This window comes from Gambusia affinis, linkage group LG08, assembly GCF_019740435.1.
Source record: "Gambusia affinis linkage group LG08, SWU_Gaff_1.0, whole genome shotgun sequence".
NCBI lineage: Eukaryota > Metazoa > Chordata > Actinopteri > Cyprinodontiformes > Poeciliidae > Gambusia > Gambusia affinis.
Window position 1 is genome coordinate 19,995,636 of NC_057875.1, and position 19,922 is coordinate 20,015,557.

General features: G+C 39.8%; 1 protein-coding gene across 1 annotated transcript; it reads right to left on the minus strand.

The window, feature by feature from the left end:
• Positions 1-1,014: 1,014 nt before the first annotated feature.
• On the minus strand, positions 1,015-17,587 carry dhtkd1 (dehydrogenase E1 and transketolase domain containing 1). The gene is made up of 17 exons (XM_044125029.1): positions 17,182-17,587; positions 16,018-16,170; positions 14,711-14,922; positions 14,417-14,611; positions 14,008-14,277; positions 13,293-13,464; positions 12,339-12,537; positions 11,458-11,770; positions 11,291-11,375; positions 10,773-10,912; positions 10,541-10,691; positions 10,363-10,469; positions 7,765-7,929; positions 7,590-7,672; positions 6,354-6,520; positions 1,848-1,933; positions 1,015-1,758 (listed from the first exon to the last, which is right to left on the minus strand). The coding sequence occupies exons 1-17, from the start codon at positions 17,354-17,356 to the stop codon at positions 1,657-1,659; spliced, it is 2,775 nt and encodes a 924-aa protein (XP_043980964.1). The 5' UTR covers positions 17,357-17,587; the 3' UTR covers positions 1,015-1,656.
• Positions 17,588-19,922: the final 2,335 nt, after the last annotated feature.

The following is a 19,922-nucleotide window of genomic DNA, read 5'->3' on the forward strand; positions in this document are numbered from 1 at the left end:
TTCAGTCATTTTATTGACCTTTGGTAGCTCAACAATCACATTTACAACCTTTTATTGGCTCACTGGTGGCAGGGTAAACCTGCAGTGTGGCTCAGGTGTGCGACATCATGATTACAGTAATCTAATGCAGAGTATTCTGATTTATATTATTTACACACATTGTGCAAGGAGGAGTTAGTAGCTGTGTTTCTGTTAGAGAATGTGTGCAAAAACTCATATTTATCAAACAACATGAGCTTTATAGCTAATTCCATTAGGTGAATTTCTTTTCGAAATGGAAATACAGCTAGCAGCTATTTGTCCTGTTGAGTTTAGCTACAAAACAATAATCCAAGCTTTGGACGTGTCATAGAGAGTTGGTCATCATCTGAAAATAGAAACCTACCAAGACACCAGAGCAGCCATGTAGGGACAAACGAGACCCGAGGCGTTCTGGACAAAATTAAACACATTTATGTACAGGTAAGATCAAAATTATTCACACTCCTGGCAGAATTACATATAAAGTAATATTTTAATTTTATCAATCAAGATGTTTTGTTTTACTAAAATAATGCTTGTGTGGCCAGAGTCCTGAATTCAGTCTGAAAGGAGATTAAAGACCTGGAGCTCACTGACTGTTTAATAGATGAGCGGGTGGAATAATATTTAATAAGGTTTTTGAATTACCGAGAAAGGATATGAACAATATTCAACAAGCCAATTTTTTGAGAAACTGTAAAATGTTCCTTTCTGTTCCATTGTATCGTCTTTAACTCTTGTCCCATCAGACAGGAACTAAATATAAATTGAAATTTGCAAGGAATACGAGTAATTTTGGGCTTTATAAAATTATGTGTAAAAGTCTGTTAGTGGCAGAAAACTGACATTTTCTTTGACAATGGTGAGATATGGAGATCGAACTGTTATACATTTTTATTGTGAAGGGAAAACACATTCAAAGTAGTGAACTCTTATTTTCACTGTTGGCTCTCAGTTGAATTTAAAGAAACACGACCAAAAAAATACAACAAAAAACATGAAAATAGATTTATTTAAAAAGTTCTGCTGTATTTACATGAGCTGTTCATGATGTCAGTATTTTCTTTCTTCACAGCCTTCGTGTAAACAAGGATAAAATCATCTCAGAACATCATCTAAGTACAGAATGACAACTGCAACAGTTTTCACTGTTTAATCAGAAAATGCTTCATCTCTTTCTGAGCTACGTTTGTTTTGCACAACGCCACACTTCAAGATTAATGCTGTATGTCCAACGACAAACTGATGTATTCTGCTTTCAGCAGCACAAACATGGACGCCTTTGTGTGCGACATGACCAGAGGGGTTTGGATTCCTGAAGAAAGGAACCTGTGGAGGTTTTATTTATCCAACTCATCCCTCCAACCATAAAAACAGAAGAGTGAGGTGTAGTGTTCCTACAATCATCATGTAAACATGATCTCTAAGGCTTTCATTCAGACAATTCTAACTTCAAACACAAATATTTAAGACAATGCTTTCAAATGATTAAAATTAACACGCTAAACTACACGGTAACGATTCAAATTATGAACATTATTCTCTTAAAGACATTCGTTGATTGCATTATTACCACTGACCCTGTAGTGCAGAACTGCTGCCCGTGTTGCGCTTAGTTTGGTTTCAAGTTTCGCTTCAGGAAAACGTAGCGGCGAGGATGGCCTCCTGCTGCTGGTGATGAAGGGTCCCGATGCCGACGGCGGGGGCAGGAAGAGCAGGGCGACTCACCAACCGGAGCTGATGTGCAGACAGTCCGAGATCAAGAGAAAGAGTCGTTTGTGAAACGGCAAGATGATAGCGATAAAAGCTACATCATGCTAGTTTACCTTGCAGGCCAGCTGCTTCTCAAACCTGGGCGCCACGAAAGACCAGGGGCCCATGTTTTGAGGTTCCTCCTGACTCCAAATAAACTCTGGGAGGAGGAGAAGAGGAAACAATTTCATTTTCTCATGGTGAATTTCTGCTGCTGCTGCATCTCTTTTCTCCTTTTAAAATCAAGCTGCCTGACTTTGGTGTTTGCTGGGAACAATGCCTCAGAAAGTGAAAACAGGAGTTTCAAGGTTGGTTGCAAAAGAAAATGTTTGCTCAGTCACCTTGACAGCAGAAAGAAGAAGAGCTCTGTGAGAACAGCACTACACTCTGAGCAGGTAACAGGGTGTCTCCAGGTTTCAGCAAGTCAAATTTAAGACCATTGTAATGCTGCCTTGCATTAAATTTAAATTTAAAAACTTTAGTTTTTTTTGCATCTGGCCTTGTATGGCTTGGCAACAGAAGTGAGCCAGTGGCAAAAATAAATGTTCTCCAACCAACTGATGATAATTTTGCCATGATGGTGGCAAAAAAGCTAGCTAGCAAGTGCACATTAGCAGCTAGTTAGCAATAGCCTCAATCACAGAATACTATAAAGATCTTACAGAAAGGTTCTGCGATTTAAGAAAGAAAGAAAAAAAAACAGATACAAGATTAAACACAACAGACCTCTGATTAATGTACTTCAGATCAAATTAAATTAAACTAATATCAGGCATCTAAAGGCATTTATTCTAGCTTCGTGAATTTAAGACTTTTTAAGACTCGTTAAGGATGCGAACACCCTTGAGAAGGTTTATCAACTTTTCCTCATGTTTATGGCAACATACTGGAAGATATTAGGTCATTTATTTTAGAAACACACATATGTGAAATGCATTTCTTTTTTTCCCAAATGTGTATTTACTGCAATTTTTTTAATGAGAAACCTTTTAATCTGTCTTCACATAAAAAAAGCAGCAGAATATGTAAAAAATAAAATAAAATCCACAACTCTTAACTCTCCCACATGCCGACTCCTAAAGGCAGCAGGTTACACTGAACTGTAACATGTAGAGTTGGATGTTTTCATAGTAAAACTGTTTACACCACAACTCCAAACTCCTGAGATATAAATTACAGCAAAGTAGTCCAACTGAGATAAACTGAAGGACACTTCATCTTGAAATGCCAAGGCTGCTGCTCATAACTCACACTGGGGCTTTTCACTTTACGTGGCGTTTTGTAGCGTTGTGCTGGTTTAATAGTGGATCACAGGGAGAGGGCCTGTCAGAAGAGAAAGATGTCCAAACCTTTTGCCAAATCATCAAGGCCACAGTACTCCAGAGCAACAAAAATATATGTTTGTATTTTAAAAAAAAAAACAAAAAACTAACTAATAAACTCTCAATTAGAATTATTGTGGTAAAACGATCCAAAGTTTTGACTTATTCTAGGAGGTCACACAGTTTGACAAATGATTTTATTCTCTCGTACATTCCCGGCAACAACAGATACATAAAAGTAAATAAATCAACTCCAGTTACAGTACCTATTCAGCCGCAGAGAGAAAGGGAGAGGTTCTAGTTTTGCTTTGCTGTCATGATGGGTGTGAGGGTGCAGCAGAAGATCCAACAACCTGACTGCAGAGTCTTGAGTCAGAGCAGCAGCTTGACAGCTGACAACAGCCAGAATTTAAGAGAGATGAGAAACAGGAACGCTTCCTTCTGCTGATGTAAGAGCATGTAATGTTGCTCAAACCGGATCTGCATGTGAATTTGGGATGGAAAATAAGCCTGGTCTTAGTTTTAATTAATCCTAATAATCAGACAAAATCTGTGTTTTCACTGAAATTTTGCAGGATCTTATTGGACTTAATTAATGAGCCATGGTGTTTGAAAAACTCTTGAACTGCGATTGAAACTGGCCCGGCCCGCTTTTAGGCCAATCACCTTGAAATTACAGTTTTTGGGATTTATTTCAAATGAAAATTAATTCCTCAACTCCTCAATATTAAATAGCTCCCTGACATCATTTCATTTATGTTCAGACTCGGTGACAAATCTGAGTATTTTTTAATTATATACTTGGAGAAACACTTTCTGCACAGTAATTAAGATTTTATTTTTAAATTTTTTTTTAAACAAAATCCAGTCAAATTTAACTGTGTTAACTCTACCAGAAAAAAATGTACCAAAAATAAAAATGCATTTTTTTAAGCATGTGACCATAAAATGGCATCTAGCTTCAAGGCACTAATCAGAAACAAATGTTGAAACTTTCTTAAAAGTAAATTGGACTCTAGTCGACATATTTAACAATGCAGACAGCAATAAACATTTTTTCTTATTATTTAGTCTTTTTGATTTCTTAACCCTTTTAACAAAGACACCATCTTTTTTCACTTCTCCACTCTGTGTGTGTGTGTTTGAGATGTATGTGTTGCACTTTAAACATTCATGAAGCCTCCAAACGCTTTGGAGGCTCTGCGAGATTTACTGGTTGGGCACAGAAGCGCAGAGCGATGCTTGAGCATCAGATGCTACTAATGAGACGACAGAAAAGTCAAAGCCTGGGCCCACGCTTGATTGATTAACGCTCTGCCTGCGTGTGTTAATGTGCAGAGTTTATGCAGCCGACCAGACCAAATGTGCACCTGCCTGGTTTAGTTACGTCAAATGTGATTTTATCACCTCAAGCAACGTTTAAACCATGCAAACTCCTAAATAATGCATGAATAATAAATACAGTTGATATCTATGTTACATGTAAGAGTTTATTATAAAATTTTTCATCATGCTTAAAAAAGCTGAGGCAAACTAAATTAAATCTGTTTCCTCTCATCATTGTTTTTTTTTTACAACATGCTAAATAATCAAGCTTTTTATTTTCAAACACATTATTTAATTTTGCTACTCTTCAGACTTTAATTTCTGTTTTACAAGAAAAATCAACCAAAGAAACCTTTACATTTTTGGAGAAAAATTACTGCTTTCACTGGTTCCCTGCAGCTCAGAGAATAATTTTTTTAATACTTTTGTTAATTCATAAATCACTGAACGCTTAAAGCTAAAAATACGCTACAGACTTGTCGATGTTGTATCAACCTTCCAGAACTTTCCCAGAACCAGAAACAAACAGCAGACGAGCAGAATTCAGTTTTTATGCACCACTAATCTGACACAAATGTCCAGAAAACTGCAAAACAGCTGAAACACTGATTTCCTTTCAAACAATGTTAAAAACCCATCTGCTTTTGATTCATAGCAACTGGAACATTGATCTTTATATCTGATGCATATCTCTCCATGATGACGGCATTTGGCAAAGTGTCACATTTATTGCTTGTTTCATAATTATGTGCTAATGCGCTTAGCTGAACAAATAAACTTGACAGTGGTTGTCAAGCAATAATTTTATGTTTTCTAGCCGCTCTTCCAAACCGAAAACGTGAACCGTCCAATAAAAATGTTGTTATTTTTCGACCTGGCTCAGATTGTAGGACATTAAACAATTGTCGATTTCAATTCTTTATGCTATTTTAAGAAAAATTTTCTTAAATTATGCTTTGAACTGCCATGTCAGAGTTGATCAAATTTCCTCTTTGAAAATGAAAATGAAAATGTTTCTGATCAGACTACAGAGTGGAAAATTAGGGCCTTTTGTAATTCAGGAATATTACAAAACACTTTATGAGATCTGTGTGAAAAAGCCACCAAGCGATGCTCCAGTTAAGAGGAAAATGCGTCTAACTATGCCCTGCTCTAACAGCCTGGTCTGGAGTAAAAATGAGACACATTATCCGATTCTGATTAGAGCATTTAGAAAAAGAATTGGGTAATTTTGATTTCTGTTTTGCACTTCCCCAAAACAGCTCACAGCCACCTCCTTAAAGAGGAAGTAGTCTCTTGTAGAGTATTCGACTCCACTCATGCTGTCAATTAAAAAGCTCTCGTTTGGAAAAGCTCCCCGGCAAATAGTAAATGAAACATGCTTTTTATTACCCTGATTAAAAATGTTGATGACTTTAATTTATTTTGCTTGGCAGAGCTTAACTCCCTTGTGTAGTTGTGGACAGGGCAGCACTTCCTCCTGTTGCAAAGGGGAATTCCTCTAAAAATAAAAACGGCGAAGGCAAAACGCGGGACAGGTGTGCTTTTTATAAAGAGGAACCCCGAACACAAAGAGACTTCAGAAAAAAAGGTAAGCTGATGCTGAACAGGAAGCTCTCCAAGGCAGAACTACGCTCACAAAATGTACCATTTAATACGTGACACAATGCTTCAGGCTATAAACAAGTCAAACATGCAAAACAAAACTGAGGAGAATAGCGGAAAGTACGCCATATGATTGAGATTTAGAAAAAGGAACTTGTCAATGTTCAGTTTTTAGATGCACAGTAAATCAAAAACATGGTACAATTTGATTCACACTCGTGAAGATAAAGAAAAACCTCAGGCGTGATTACATCTTTAAAGAGCGTGTTACGAGTCAAGGGTGTGTGTGTGTGTGTGTGTGTGTCAGCGTGCGGTGGCTCTCTCTACCTTTAGCGTTAGGATACTTTCTGAGCTCCTGCTGCAGAGGGTGGACAGGAAACGGACACAGCTCCTCCACACGGATCAGAGCCGTCCTCTGGCCAGCTGCTGACGTCTCTCTCTGTTTCAGCAGGGCGTAGTAATGCTTTCCAGAGCACAGCACCACCTTCTGGACGCTAATGAGAATGAATCAGATATTTTTCAGTCGCTTCTGAGCAATGCAATGAAAGAGGACAGAAAAGACAGAGCTCTTGAAAAAACAGTTCATGTTTTAAGTTTCAAGATTTGTTCACTACAGTACTGATATATTTGTTACCTATTCCTTAAAACCATGATCAAAATCACGCATAAACAACTTTACAGCTGGACTAAGCTGCTGTAGACAAACTTGAGTTTGTTAAAAATATGTATGTTTCTTGAAAAAGGGAATTATAAAAAAACATTTTTCATCCTCAACTTGCAATTTTTAGATTTTTTTTTAGTAGTTTAGAAGGCAGTTTAGGATCTCCGATATACTAAAAAGAAGAAAAGCAATTTGTTCATTTTCCAGAAACATGATCAAATGTTTTTAAATCTGTTTCAAGCAACCTTGATGAATACGTATTCAGATCAGAGTTCAGCTTGTTCTGTTCTGACTGATGACTGAAAAACCAGATTCATCAATAAGTGCTAGTTAAAAAAAAAACTCTCCCTACTTCTGGAAATGACACAATGTCAGCTTCACTGAAGTGTGAAAACTTAAATCAGAGGAAGCACAGAGATGTAAGATGCTTCTTAATGAAACTTTTTCTTTTCTTTCGATTTATTCTGGCTGCGACAAAGCGAGAGAGAGCAAGACTTCGGCTAGACTTATTTGTAGGTCTGACGCTTTTCATTGTGACGTTATAGTTTTCTTTTCATCATTTTATTCTATTCTAATTTTACATTTTTCACAGCAATTTGTTGCTGTTTCAATCTGTTTCTCAAAGTGCTACATTAATAAACTTGCCACTGGAATTCAGAGAAACACTGGAAGGTTTCTATATCTAATCTTTTTGAGATTTCAACATCCATCTATCATCTGATATTCTAAATTTGGAAATGTTGGAGATATTTTAGAAATTTTAGAGCCGAGATAAGCATCCAACTTCTTCTAGGACATAGACAAGGAGACTTAAGTCTTGACAAAACCTAAATATCGAGATCCAAAATCAGACACAAAATGAAATACTCAGTTTTCCCAGTTAAAGGTCAGGGCGCGTGTACCTTTCTGCGGAGACAGAAGCATCCCCCAACACCGGCCTGAAGGACGTTCCCGGTGCCAGTTCACTCAGACTGGACACCGCTCCCTGGAATAAACAAACATCTCTGATTGCTTCTCATGGAAATACTGGAGGAAGAAGAAACAACTCGTACTCTAAAAAGAAAAGCTTCCTCTTACAGAAAACCTTAGCAGAGTCTTGGGCCCGACCACAATGAGAGGTTTGCGGAAGTTTCGGATCATCTGTCTCCTGAGGAGGTGGAAGTACTGGGCCGGAGTGGTGGGGTTGACCACCGCCATGTTGACGGTGTCGCCGTCCACACCCTCTTCTTTACTGTCGCACATCTGACAGATAAAAGCAAACGAGCCAAGCCTGAGTTCCTTCCAAAATATGACAGGAAATGAAAAAAAAGCACTGATGCTTGAATGTTTTAAGTCAGAATTTCACGTGATCTAAAATCTGGTGCAGAGTAAAGCCGAAACAGACTCAGCTTCAACCTGAAACCACATCTAAGCTACCACATCCTAATCTCTGGAGGATATCTTAGACATTAACCCTGAAGAGTGTAATATCTTGGCTGTACCTCCTTTACACTGATATACAAGATACATTTGAATACATTGATCAGAATGATGAATGACTGTCAATATTTAGATTTTTTTAGCAATTTGCCAAAATGTTCCTTTTTCCAGGGATGATTAATCAGACAAACGTTTGTGGATTTATTTATAATCTATAGACTGTTTTGGATTTAAATATGTAGCAATAATGTTTGGATAAATGTCCCTTAACATGTTGCAGGGAAACCACTCTTTTTGTAGCAATCAACGAGCCTCTGTCATAAAGCTGGATGGAAACTTCTTCGCTCTTCTTGGCAGGTTTTTCACTGTTTGTGATTGACTTGGAGGTTCCTGGAAGCCAAACAAATTTATTCCATCTGAAAATGACAGTTTAGGTCAAAGGGCTGAAATTTGGGCATAAATGGGCCTTTTAACAACACAATAATCCCAAATAGAGAAAACCCTCAACTCTAATAAGAATTTATGGGTTATGCTTAAATTCCAGGCCCACAATAAGAAGACAATGCATTTACTAATTCTGCGAAGAAGAACGGAAAATATCTAGTTGGATTTTCTGGTAACACTTTATCTGAAAGCGTGTGCATAAGACAGACATCACACAGTCACAAACATGACATAACACCCATTATGAACATGAGGAAGTCTTCATGAATGTTTAGGACTGCTGTCATGAAGTGTCATTCAATAAATAATAGGGAAGCCAGTTTTATCCACCGATCTTATCTAGGTTGGAAAAGGTCTAAGAATCGACCACAGTGCTCTTTTGCTCTTCCGGTGAGAAAGGTTTGACTGACAGACTGGCCCACCAAGTTATTTCTGCACATTTACAACTAACAATAGTGACCTCACTGTTCTCAACTCAACAACTTTCTTGCTTTATTGAGCAACATTTCAGATCAAAGAAATTTGTATAGGCTAAAATCGGAATTGGCAGGTTTAGCTTTTTAAAAGATCGGTAATCGGTGATCGGCCAAAAAATTGGTGCACCCCTAGTAAATAATGACACTTTTTGCAAAGTTGCACTAAAACTTGCATTAAAAGTCCAATAAAAGTGTCAACTTTGCATCAAAGGTGTTATTTATTTTGTTTTTTACCAAATAACACTTCACACATTCATGAAGACTCCTTCATTTACATAAGAGGTGTTATATCACTTTTATGACAGTATTATGTCAGTCTTATGCACATCCTGTCAAATAAAGTGTTACCAATTTTCCTGCTGTGGTGATTAATGCAGACCCGTGGTCAGGAAAGTGGGAATAATGATCGACAACAGTTTAAAATTTGACAAACAGGTTGATCGTGTTGTCAGAGCCAGCTGCTTCTGGCTCCGACTTCTTATTTCTGTCATTTTTTACAAGCATACCACCCAGTCAGAGCTCTTTGTTCTGATGACCTGGAAGACCCCAGGTCAAAGTTCAAACAGTGGGGTTACGGTTCATTTGCTGCAGCTGGTCCAAAGCTGTTGAATTTATTTACCGTTTGAACTGCGGACCATCAATGATCTATTTTTGTTGAATGCTCAGCTAAAAACACAGCTGCAGTTAGCACATAGGAGCCTGACCTGACCTTGTTGTTTTGAGACTATTTTCAAGTCATATATCAGGTAACATTACATTCTAATTCTATCCAAAATAGATACACAAAACATAAAAAAAACACACAAATAAGCTAAGTTATGAAGTCTCTGTGAGCAAAATTGTCCTTCAAAAAAGGGACCAAAGCACCAGACTGAAAACTTTAGTCATCCAGTTTTTGTAGAAAGAGAGAAGAGAGAGAAACTATAAATCAAAATTATTGAGCTCATTTAATTTAGTTTTTTTCCCCTACCAGGGGGTCTTTTGTGGGCTCTAGTGTCCCTTGCGTGACAGTAGGCTGACAGGAAAGAGGGAAGGAGAGGGGGGACGACATGCGGGAAATGTCGGCCGGGTTCGGGAATCGAACCCGCGACGGCCGCGTTGAAGAATGAAGGCCTCCAAATGTGGGCTGCATTATCCCCTACGCCACCACAGCACGTCCAAGCTCATTTAATTTATCATGCGATTAATTGATCTATCACTTAATAGTAGCACCATTACACTTCTGTGATTCTGCTCATTTTGACTCAGCACAATTTTATAAAATCCAACAACAAATCCGTGAAATGTGGGCTTAAATGTCTGTATTTAAAAGCGTGACATGAACGCAGAGCTGCACCTGGAGGAAGCGCTCCATGCGGCAGGACGAGTGTTCGGGTCCGGCTCCGTCGTAGCCGTGAGGCAGCAGGATCACCATCCCACACTGGAGCAGCCACTTGGCTTCACCTGCAAACCAAACAGCTGAATCAGCCCCCGCTTCACTTCACCTTAGCGGGACTAGTTTAACCAAGGCCGACCTCCTGAGATGAAAGTATCGAAGATGATCTGAGCCCCGTTGAAGAAATCCCCGAACTGCGCCTCCCAGATGGGCAGCAGCTTGGGCTGGGCGATGCTCATGCCGTACTCGAACCCGAGCACCGCCTCCTCCGACAGCGGGCTGTTGCACACCTGAACGCACAAGATCGTTTACCAAAGCGCCGACGCGTCCCGACTCGTCTCCAAACTGTGCTTGGTTTTTATTGTTTTTACCTCGAGGAATCCCGTCTGCTGGGAGCTGATGTGGTTCAGAGGAACGTAGGTGTCGTTGGTATCCTGACAAACCAGCATGGCGTGTCGCTGGCTAAACGTGCCTCGTCCGACGTCCTGGCCGCTTATACGGATATCAAAGCCTGCAACATTTATGAATCAATATTTACACCGAAGAGAAAATATTACTAAGTAGTTCTGTCTCGTTTCTAGTGCAGATATATCAGCACGCTTGAATTACGACAAAAACAACTTAAACGTAACTTTTCAGCAAGACCATTTCCACTGGCAGAGTTTTTCATTTAAAACAAGAAATATGTCAAGAAAAATACTGTTTTAAATTTATATTCAAGAATTATTGACTTACAAGTGAAAAATTGTGTTAGTTTTCTCTTATTTAAATTGTACTAAGCCAGCTATTGCTAATGGGAATTAGACAAAAATAACTGGTAAGATTTAGATTTTCGCAGTGTAAGCAAAACTCAAACACTCAAAGGGAAACGCTGTGAAGGCAAACACACCCTGGCAGAGCAAAGAGCCGAAAGCCAGGGCCTCCGCCGTCGACCAGTCCAGCTTGGTTCCCTCCTCCAACTTTTGCAACCGAGCCTGAGTTCAGAAAGAAAACAAGACGACAGCGCTCAGCCTGCGACGGCAGAACGAGACCCTCCGGCCGAGACCCCTGCTGTACCTGTACGTGGGTCTTTAGGAGGTGGTTGTGCAAGCAGATTTGTTCGGGGATGTCAACGGACTTCGCTCCGACGAACTGCAGCAGCTGGACGGGGACCCCAGTGTCCCAGGTGGTCACTCTGGCCTGGGGCTCCACCAGGTCCCCCCAGCGGCCCTGCAGGTTGGTGGGCGGGGGGCTGTACAGGGTCATGCCGGACAGCTTGTCGTTGAGCGTGCCGTAGTAGCTGGACTTGATCTCTGCTCGCTCTGCCTCCGTCATCAGACCCTCAGATATCAGCTGGTCCGAGTAGGAGTCGGGGACGCTCTGACGCGATCTGAGAGGAGGAAAGGAGACATGAAGGAGAGATTCCCAGACAGTGAATTCATCTCACTCGTAGGCCTGACTGTCACAATAACCGATTTCAATGGAAATTGTGATAAATTGTCCCAGAAAGTACTGCGTTTTATGGTGATACTGTCATTTTGAGGCCATTTCTGACTAATAAAATTATAATGATGGCATATTAAAGCAAGTGCACCCTCTCAAAGATAAAAAAATATATATATTTCTAAAGAACATTTAATGTTGGAGCTGGAAAACATGTTAAATGTTAAATAGACAAACAAAGCAACAATAATGATAATGTGTTTTGAAGTCTAAATGTCTCAGAAAATATTAGCCATTCAGCCTAAAATGACAGATATAGTTAAAAAAATTAGGTGCCAACTATTTTGTTCTGGGTGCTTTTTCAAAATTGTGGCAACAATAAATAAAAGAGAACATCTCTGATGATCCAGCTGGAAATTGTCGAGCTCATCGAATTTGATCGTGTGATTACTGATTTATGTCTTATTGAGACAGACTTACTCAACCTTTGAGCCATGAGGTAAAAATGGACCGACCTAATGATCTTGTACATGGCCGGGTTGGTGAAGAACGGCTCATCCAGCTCGTTGTGGCCCCACTGACGGTAGCAGATCAGGTCCAGGATGACGTCCCCCCTGAACTGCCGCTGGTAGTCCACAGCCAGCCTGGCGGCTCGCAGAACCTCCTCTGCATCGTCGCCGTTCACATGAATCACAGCACAGTTCACCATCTTACCTTCGGAAAAGAAAAACACCTGGATGTTTTGCTTTATTTTGATTAAAGCTGAAACGTAATCGGCTTAATCGATTATAGAAATAACCATCAACTAATTTAGTAAGTAATTGATCATTACCTGAGTATAAAAACTCAAAAAACCACATGCTCAGAGCAGTAATTAAGATTATAACAGGTAAAATTTTAAAAAAATATAAGCATTTTGAATTTAAGAAAATAAAAAACACTTTGTCTGTAAATCTGTTCTACCCAGAGCTCTTCAAGAGGAGGTTTTAGCTTCACCCACTTTGTAAAAAAAGAAAAAAAAAAATGTATTGATGTTAAATCAAGCAGAAAGGGCTGAGCTGTTCACATGTTGATGTTAGAAAGTATTTTTCTATCTGCCGATGCATCCTTCGCTCCAAAGATCAATGAACTTTTTGCCTAAAATGTTCATTTGCGTTCACTGAAGCATTCCTTCAGTGAACGCAAATGAACATTTTAGGCAAAAAGTTCATTTTGCCTAAAATGAACTTTTTGCCTAGTTCATTTTAGGCAAAAAGGAACTAAAATGACTTATTTATTTGCATATTTCAAAGTATTGCCAATATTTTATAAAAAGGCTTACCCCAAAAAAAAAACAAAAAAAAAAAACATGCTATTTTTTATTCAATTAGTCATCAGAACAATAACAATAACTTAAATAACTGTTAGCTGCAAACCTAATTTTGAACCATCTAGTTGCTCTGCAGACGCAGCTTGAGAGTTTAACTCACCAACGTCGCTGCAGTACAGAGAGGATCTTCCTCTGTCTGATGGAGTGGTGTACCCCACTTGGTTGTTCACTATGAGGTGAATGCTGCCGCCCACTCTGTAGTGAGGTAGCTTTGAAAGGGTCAGCGTTTCTGGAACGATTCCCTGGCCGGTGAATGACCCGTCACCGTGAACCTGGAAATAAAACACATGTAAAAAACTCCCAGGAAGATTGAACAGTACAGAAAGTTACAAAAAGGACATCTTTGTAAATTTCTGTATGCTAAAGTGACTTTAGTCATTTTAGCATACAACACTATAGTGAGGATGTGCAAAAGGCCTTAAAATAAGCTCTGCTTTATAACTGTAGCAAATTCTCTTTACCAAAGTGTTGAAAAAAGGAGAAAAATGCGATGGGACTATCTGGTAGAGAATTTTTGCCGATAAATAAGCCTGTGTCAGCCTGAAGTATCAATCTGTCGACTGGAATTCATGGGCTAAAGGCAAAATAGCATCTCATGTTTGAGATTTTACACAATATTTTGAGGTTTCTTTCTTCTAGAGTTTTATTTTTCTCAACAAGAGTTCTGAAATGTGTTGAAGATTTTTACCAATCTTCAACTTTACCAAAATTCATTTTCCAGCTATGAATTTTTAACTTTCCCACTTGGATCGGACTAATCAGCAGCAGACATTCAGGACTATTGCCGTCCGTGCTTAAATGCATGCTGCAAGTACCTGCAGACAGATGACCTGGTCCCCAGGGTAGGCGCCCTCCTCAGGCGAATAGTCTCCCTCTTTCCTCAGCTGCTGCCTCGCTCTCGCTTTGCCCTGGGCCACCGGGTTGATGGCCTCCAGGTGAGATGGGTTGGGCAGCATCGTGACGTGAAGAGGGTGCCCTGCTCCCATGTCCAACTCCACAGAGGAGGTGAGATGAGAGAGAACGTCGCCGATAGCGGGGGAGGTGTCGGGGAACTCGCTGAGTCCGCGCATCTTACGGAACATGAGCTGCAGAGAACAACCTGCTTCAGCGCGATTGCGGCTTCCAGCTTGGAAGCAAACTGTGACTTTATTGTAGCCGAGCAATCTGAGCGTTGTCATGGTAGCCCTGTTGCAAAAAAGTTTTCTTTAATCACATCTCTCTGACCTCTGGTGGGAACTTCAGCAGGCCTGTCAAGAGGTTGAGGCGGCCTCTGTGGGGCATCCCGATGACGACGTCTGTCACGCCGCTGTGGGCCGACTGGTGGAAGAGCTCATAGAAAAATCCCATCATGCTCTCTGCTCCTTCTCCTCCGTAGCGCTTCACGGTAGCAAATTTAGTGGCCAGGAAGTGGTCAAACTCCTACACACAGGGTGGGGGGAAAAAAAACCCAAAACATTTCTTTATTTCCCCACTGGACTGGATGCGGGTTGATACCTGCTCACCTCCTCTTAGACCTACCTGAGACTCCAGCATTAGCTTAGCCAGGTGCTTCTTCTCCTCAGGAGAGAAGCCTTCCCTCTTGAGCTCCTCGAAGCGGTCGGCGAACCACTCCCTCTCCTCCAGACTGCTCAGTTGGCCGATCTCCACGGACAGGTGGCCGCAGTAGACCCGCTCCAGGTAGGTCTGGACCTCCTCCGCCGAGGCCTGAGCCTTCCCAAAGTGACGCAGGCCTTAGCAAGGAAGAACACACATCGTTTACCTGAAGTTTAGGTCTGCGCATAAGTAGAGAAAAGGGAAACAAAGCCTTAAAGATAGAGAAGCTTGAAACAGCGTTGCAATTGGTTTTAGTAAGTTGGAACTTTGGGCTTAGTGGTGCAAATTGTTTTGGGGAAAATTTTTTTATTTAACTCCCATCAGTCTTCTCCCATCAATGAAGACATCTCTCTCACAACTAAATGCAATTCAAGAGACAGCTAGAACATCCTGATTATATTATATAATCATATTTATTTTAAGATAAATTTAGTTTCAGGAAATATTCATTTCATTTACTTGAATATATATATATATATACAAAACAAATCTAACATTACTTCACTAAATAGGTATTTCAAATAATCTTTGATAACGTTGTAAATTAAGCCTAAGTCGGTCCTCTGGAACACTTCGTTCTGCAACAAGTTTACACAAGTTATTTGGCTACACTTAAAAAACAACAGTTTCTGAAATCCACAACCACACATGAATGTCTTTTTATCTTCACAAGGACTTTTCATATTTTTAGATATTTTCAAGATTTTATTTGGCAATTTCACAAGTTTATCAACTTAACACAAAAATCAGAATGTATCTTTTGTTAAACGTTTTTTAAATAGTAATTGTCTACAACTAGCAGTAGAAAAAACCCAAAGCAAGTCCGGGCTGGTGAGTTAATCCTTTCCTAAGGTGCATGGATTCAATCTTTTGTGTTTGTTCGCCCATCCTTGACAACGCAAGCACTTAGATAACTGAAACTGCCTTAATCTAAAAAGTAGACAGAAAAAGAGGGAAAATAGAAATGTGGCATTAAAGACACCAGGAATGGGTGACATCAAATCCTACCTGAAACTCCAGGCTGAGCGTAAATACAGTAAATTATTATTATTCATGCAGGCGGTGAAGACACGCTGTTGTCATTCAACCACTGGTTCTTCCTCAATATTTCCACAAAGTCCAACATTTGATTTTCAGAAGTGAAGCAAGACACAAACAGCTACAGAGCCTGAAATATTCCTGAACATGTGTACGGCACGACCCCGATTTCTGTAGGTCTCTATGAAACTCACCTGAGGTGTTGAGGGTTCCAGTGACGGCACCGGCCAGCATGTCTATCTCCGGGACACGGTCCACAACGGGCTGCTGAGGTAGTAGGGGGTTAATTTTAGCAGCCTTGTGTCCATGTGTTCTGTACGCCTCCACCAGGCGGGCCAGACCGTGATCTGAGCAGAGTACACAAAACATGCTGCCACTAAGAAGGGGTGAAGCCAGAAAGGTTTGGACAGGGAGGTGGATATACCAGAATATAATGATGTTTATAAAGTATGTCGCTATGGTTGAAGGTAAAATGTATTAATTAAAAACAAATACTGAATCTAGCATGAATAAATAAATGTAATTTGATCTCTTACATAATTGCAGAAAAATACAACTCATACGCATGCTTCTCAAAACGTTTTTCAGTTACTCGGTTCAAAAAGCTTGCAATATTTAAAGTATTTATTTCTGCTAAATCTGACAACCACAATGAAGCTTGAATTCTTGAATGAATCAAAATTCATTTTCCCTGAAAGTCTGATCGCACTAAAAGACTGTTTTAATCGAAGTGTTTATGTTATGCTCCTACTTGGTATAATGGCCGTTTCATCACTGTGTCTGACTGGCCAGCAAACTGTGCTGACAATGTCCATAAACAATCTGAGGCATTGCAAAGAGGAAGATGAATATCAGATCAAGCTTAGATGACGGCTGCTGTTAAGGAGGTGTTAAGTGTTAACACCTGAGCAAAACCACAGACGTATCCACACTGCACTCATGCAGTAATCCATGTGAAAAGAAGCCCACATTACAGATTTTCACCATGTTACAAAATATGTCACTAAATAAACTCTTTTTCTTCTCCCATCAGTCTGTGCGTAATTGATATTTGAGCTGAATTTCTGGAGAATAAAAGTGACATAACTCTAAAGTCTAGTGAAGATGGTCATCGTCCCCCTTTCAGTCCCCCTTGGCGTCGCCTCTACTATGAAGAAGAAACTCGACTCTTCCTGATACACACAAGTGCACTCCAGCTAGCTGCCTACAACACATGAAGAGCTAGCTCAAGTGGGTGATGCTCAGATTAATACATCACCCAAAGACAAATACTTAGCACACATATCACTACTGTAGCCTCCATTTAACCCCTCCACATCCTTATCAGCTCTTCGCGTTGTAATTTAACCCGTACCGACCTTGGTTCAGTGCAGCGATGCGGTGCCTCTGTGACTGGTCATTCTCTCCGGCGAGCCGCTTCGGCCGGTACCCGTACACTCCTCTCTCGGTGTGATAGTGGCAGGTGAAGAGTTGCCTAGCAGCACTCGGTGGGAGTCTGCTCAGAGACTTTTTCAGAAAAAACACGGCCGACATGTTTCGAGTAGTAAATCTTTAATCCCCCAGCGTGACAGTGGCTCTCACCAAGCCGCAGGGCTATACGACGGCGGCCATACTGCCATCATACTGGGAGGAGATGCTGCACCGGCTACCGATTGGCTGAAAGGCATGGACACGTTTCACAACAACTCAACATCTAAATTCATATTTTTATTTTATTCTTCAGGACAAATATTAAATCTAGAACCGACCCTACATTGTCGTGTTTCTGCTTATTAAAAGATGCATATATTTGATGCGACCGCCTGAGTTAACGTACGTCTGTTGCGTTCAGGTGCCCCTGGAAATTTCAATACCACTCTCTCTCCCTCCCCACTTTCAGTTTGTCGGGTATTATGTTCCGCCCGGCTCCTGGTTGTCATAATTAAATTTCTTAGACCAGGGGTCGGCAACCCAAAATGTTGAAAGAGCCATATTGGACCAAAAAAAACAAAAAACAAATCTGTCTGGAGCCGCAAAAACGTAAAAGCCTTATATAAGGCTTATAATGAAGGCAAAACTGGCTATAAGTGTTTATATTAGCTTATCATCAAAACCACTAAGTGCGTACATTCAAGAACATTCATGATTAAATGTTTATTTTCCCTCCTGTCCCAAATGCAGTTTCCATAACAACGATCGCTCTTTGTAAATAATCCTGTTAAGTGTGTGAACGAAAAAAACAACTAAACTTGCCTGGCTTCACGTGCAACTTCTCTGGGCAACAAACGGAGTGCAAAAAAAATAAAAAATTAGAAAATAACATATTTAATGTGACATCTTTTACATCATTGGACAGCTTCTAGGGTTTGTAAAATGTAACTTTAATCTTGACGCAGCAGCTAATGTAGCGCCTTCCCTGGAAATGTCTTTCCACATTACCGGTTTTTTTTCGGACTATGCTACTTTTTCCCCATGCTTTGAACCATGCGGCTGATAGCCCAGTGCGGCTTGTATATCTATGTATATTTATACATAGATATATCTATCTATATCTATCTATGGATATATCTATAGATAGATATTTTTTTTTTTTATTGTAGGTGCGGCTTACAGTAAGGTGCGCTCTATAGTCCAGAAAGTACGGTCTTTTTGTATTTGACAACTTCTGCTATAGAGCAAGCATTCAGGTGATCTTTCCGCATTGGCAAATGAATGCAAACGTGTAAGAGCCAAAAATGTCAGTTTGAACATTGTTTATTATTGTGTGTGCCTTTTGCATATTTAGATATTTTCTTTACAATAAGGTTTTATTTTAGTATGCGTTTTGTACAAAAGCGCCACCTAATGGACATAATTTAAAATATATGGAAAGTGCTGCGTCACTTACTTCAGAAAGAAAATTGGATGTGGTGTGGTCAAGTAAGCTCTACAGTTTTTGACTGTTAAAATGTGAAATGCCGTGAAAGATTGAAGAACTCTTATGTAGAGTCTGCTCGAAGAAAAGTAATGTTCGTCGTTCAATAGACTTTGTGTGGACTAGTAAGTACTTTTTTAATGCACAAGAGCATAACATCGGACAGAAACGGGTCAGCTAAGAGCTAAGCTAACAAACATCAACAAAGAAAGAAAACTGAAGCTAATTGAATAATATAGCGGTGTTCTATCAGATAGCCATACATGTCAGAATAGCATACATATGGTAAGAGCGCATGCGCACGCATGCGCATTCTGCAGGAGGTCCGCGATATTGAGAGGAGTCGTCAGCTTGTCATACGCGAGAAGAGACACAATAAAAAGTAAGTAAATAAATTTAATTTTTTGTAGTAAACTACAAAACACGCCCTGTTTAAATTCACGTCCCCCAGTTCCTTAATATTTTTGGGTTGGATAACATGTCTGCTAACTTGGATAGCATGTCGTGTATGTGATATGTTAACCTGAAAAGCCTTCATGTTCCGGAGTAAGACAGGGAAGTATACTGTCCTCTCACCTTTTTAACATCTACATAGATGAACTTAATGTTGGCATCCACCGTTACCAACATTAAATGAATCAGACGTATGAAAACGCAATTTTTACCCACACTGAAACTGGGGCAAAACCAGTGTTTCACTTTTGAAACAAATCCTTATCTTCATTAATGTATATGAAAAGCGTTCATGTTAATTTTGTTTTTATATGTGCTTTACATTTATACATATTTAGTTTATGCAAATTGAGGTTGTTTTTGGAACATGAAGGCTTTTCAGGTTAACAGATCACATACACGAGTACAGCCACCTGGGTTATGTATTAGTCACTGTCAGTGTGACTTTTGCCTCAATTAATAAAAGACAGGAGATGTTCTTGAGTCACTTGAAGTCCCTGTGTTCACCAGGCGTTGCCAGGAAGGACATGGCATCCACCAGTGTTGTCAATAAAAAATTGGGATCTCTCAATTGCATTTAAACTCGCTGTTGTGTTTTCTGCAGTATTTCAAGAATTGCATTTTTGGGATGCACATGCATAAATATGTTGATTACAAGGTTTTTTTGTATTAAATCGGAATAAGAAAGGATGGATATGAAGAAGCTTTCTCTACAAACTTTTTGTTATTTATTTTAATTTTGTATTTCTTGTC

Excerpts from the sequence above, each read along its gene's own strand:
- dhtkd1 (XM_044125029.1), bottom strand. The coding sequence starts at position 17,356 with ATGTCGGCCGTGTTTTTTCTGAAAAAGTCTCTGAGCAGACTCCCACCG. Across the intron at positions 14,923-16,017 it reads TGGAACCCTCAACACCTCAG|GCCTGCGTCACTTTGGGAAG; the intron begins GTGAGTTTCATA and ends TTCCTTGCTAAG. Across the intron at positions 1,934-6,353 it reads AAAGTATCCTAACGCTAAAG|AGTTTATTTGGAGTCAGGAG; the intron begins GTAGAGAGAGCC and ends TCCTCCTCCCAG.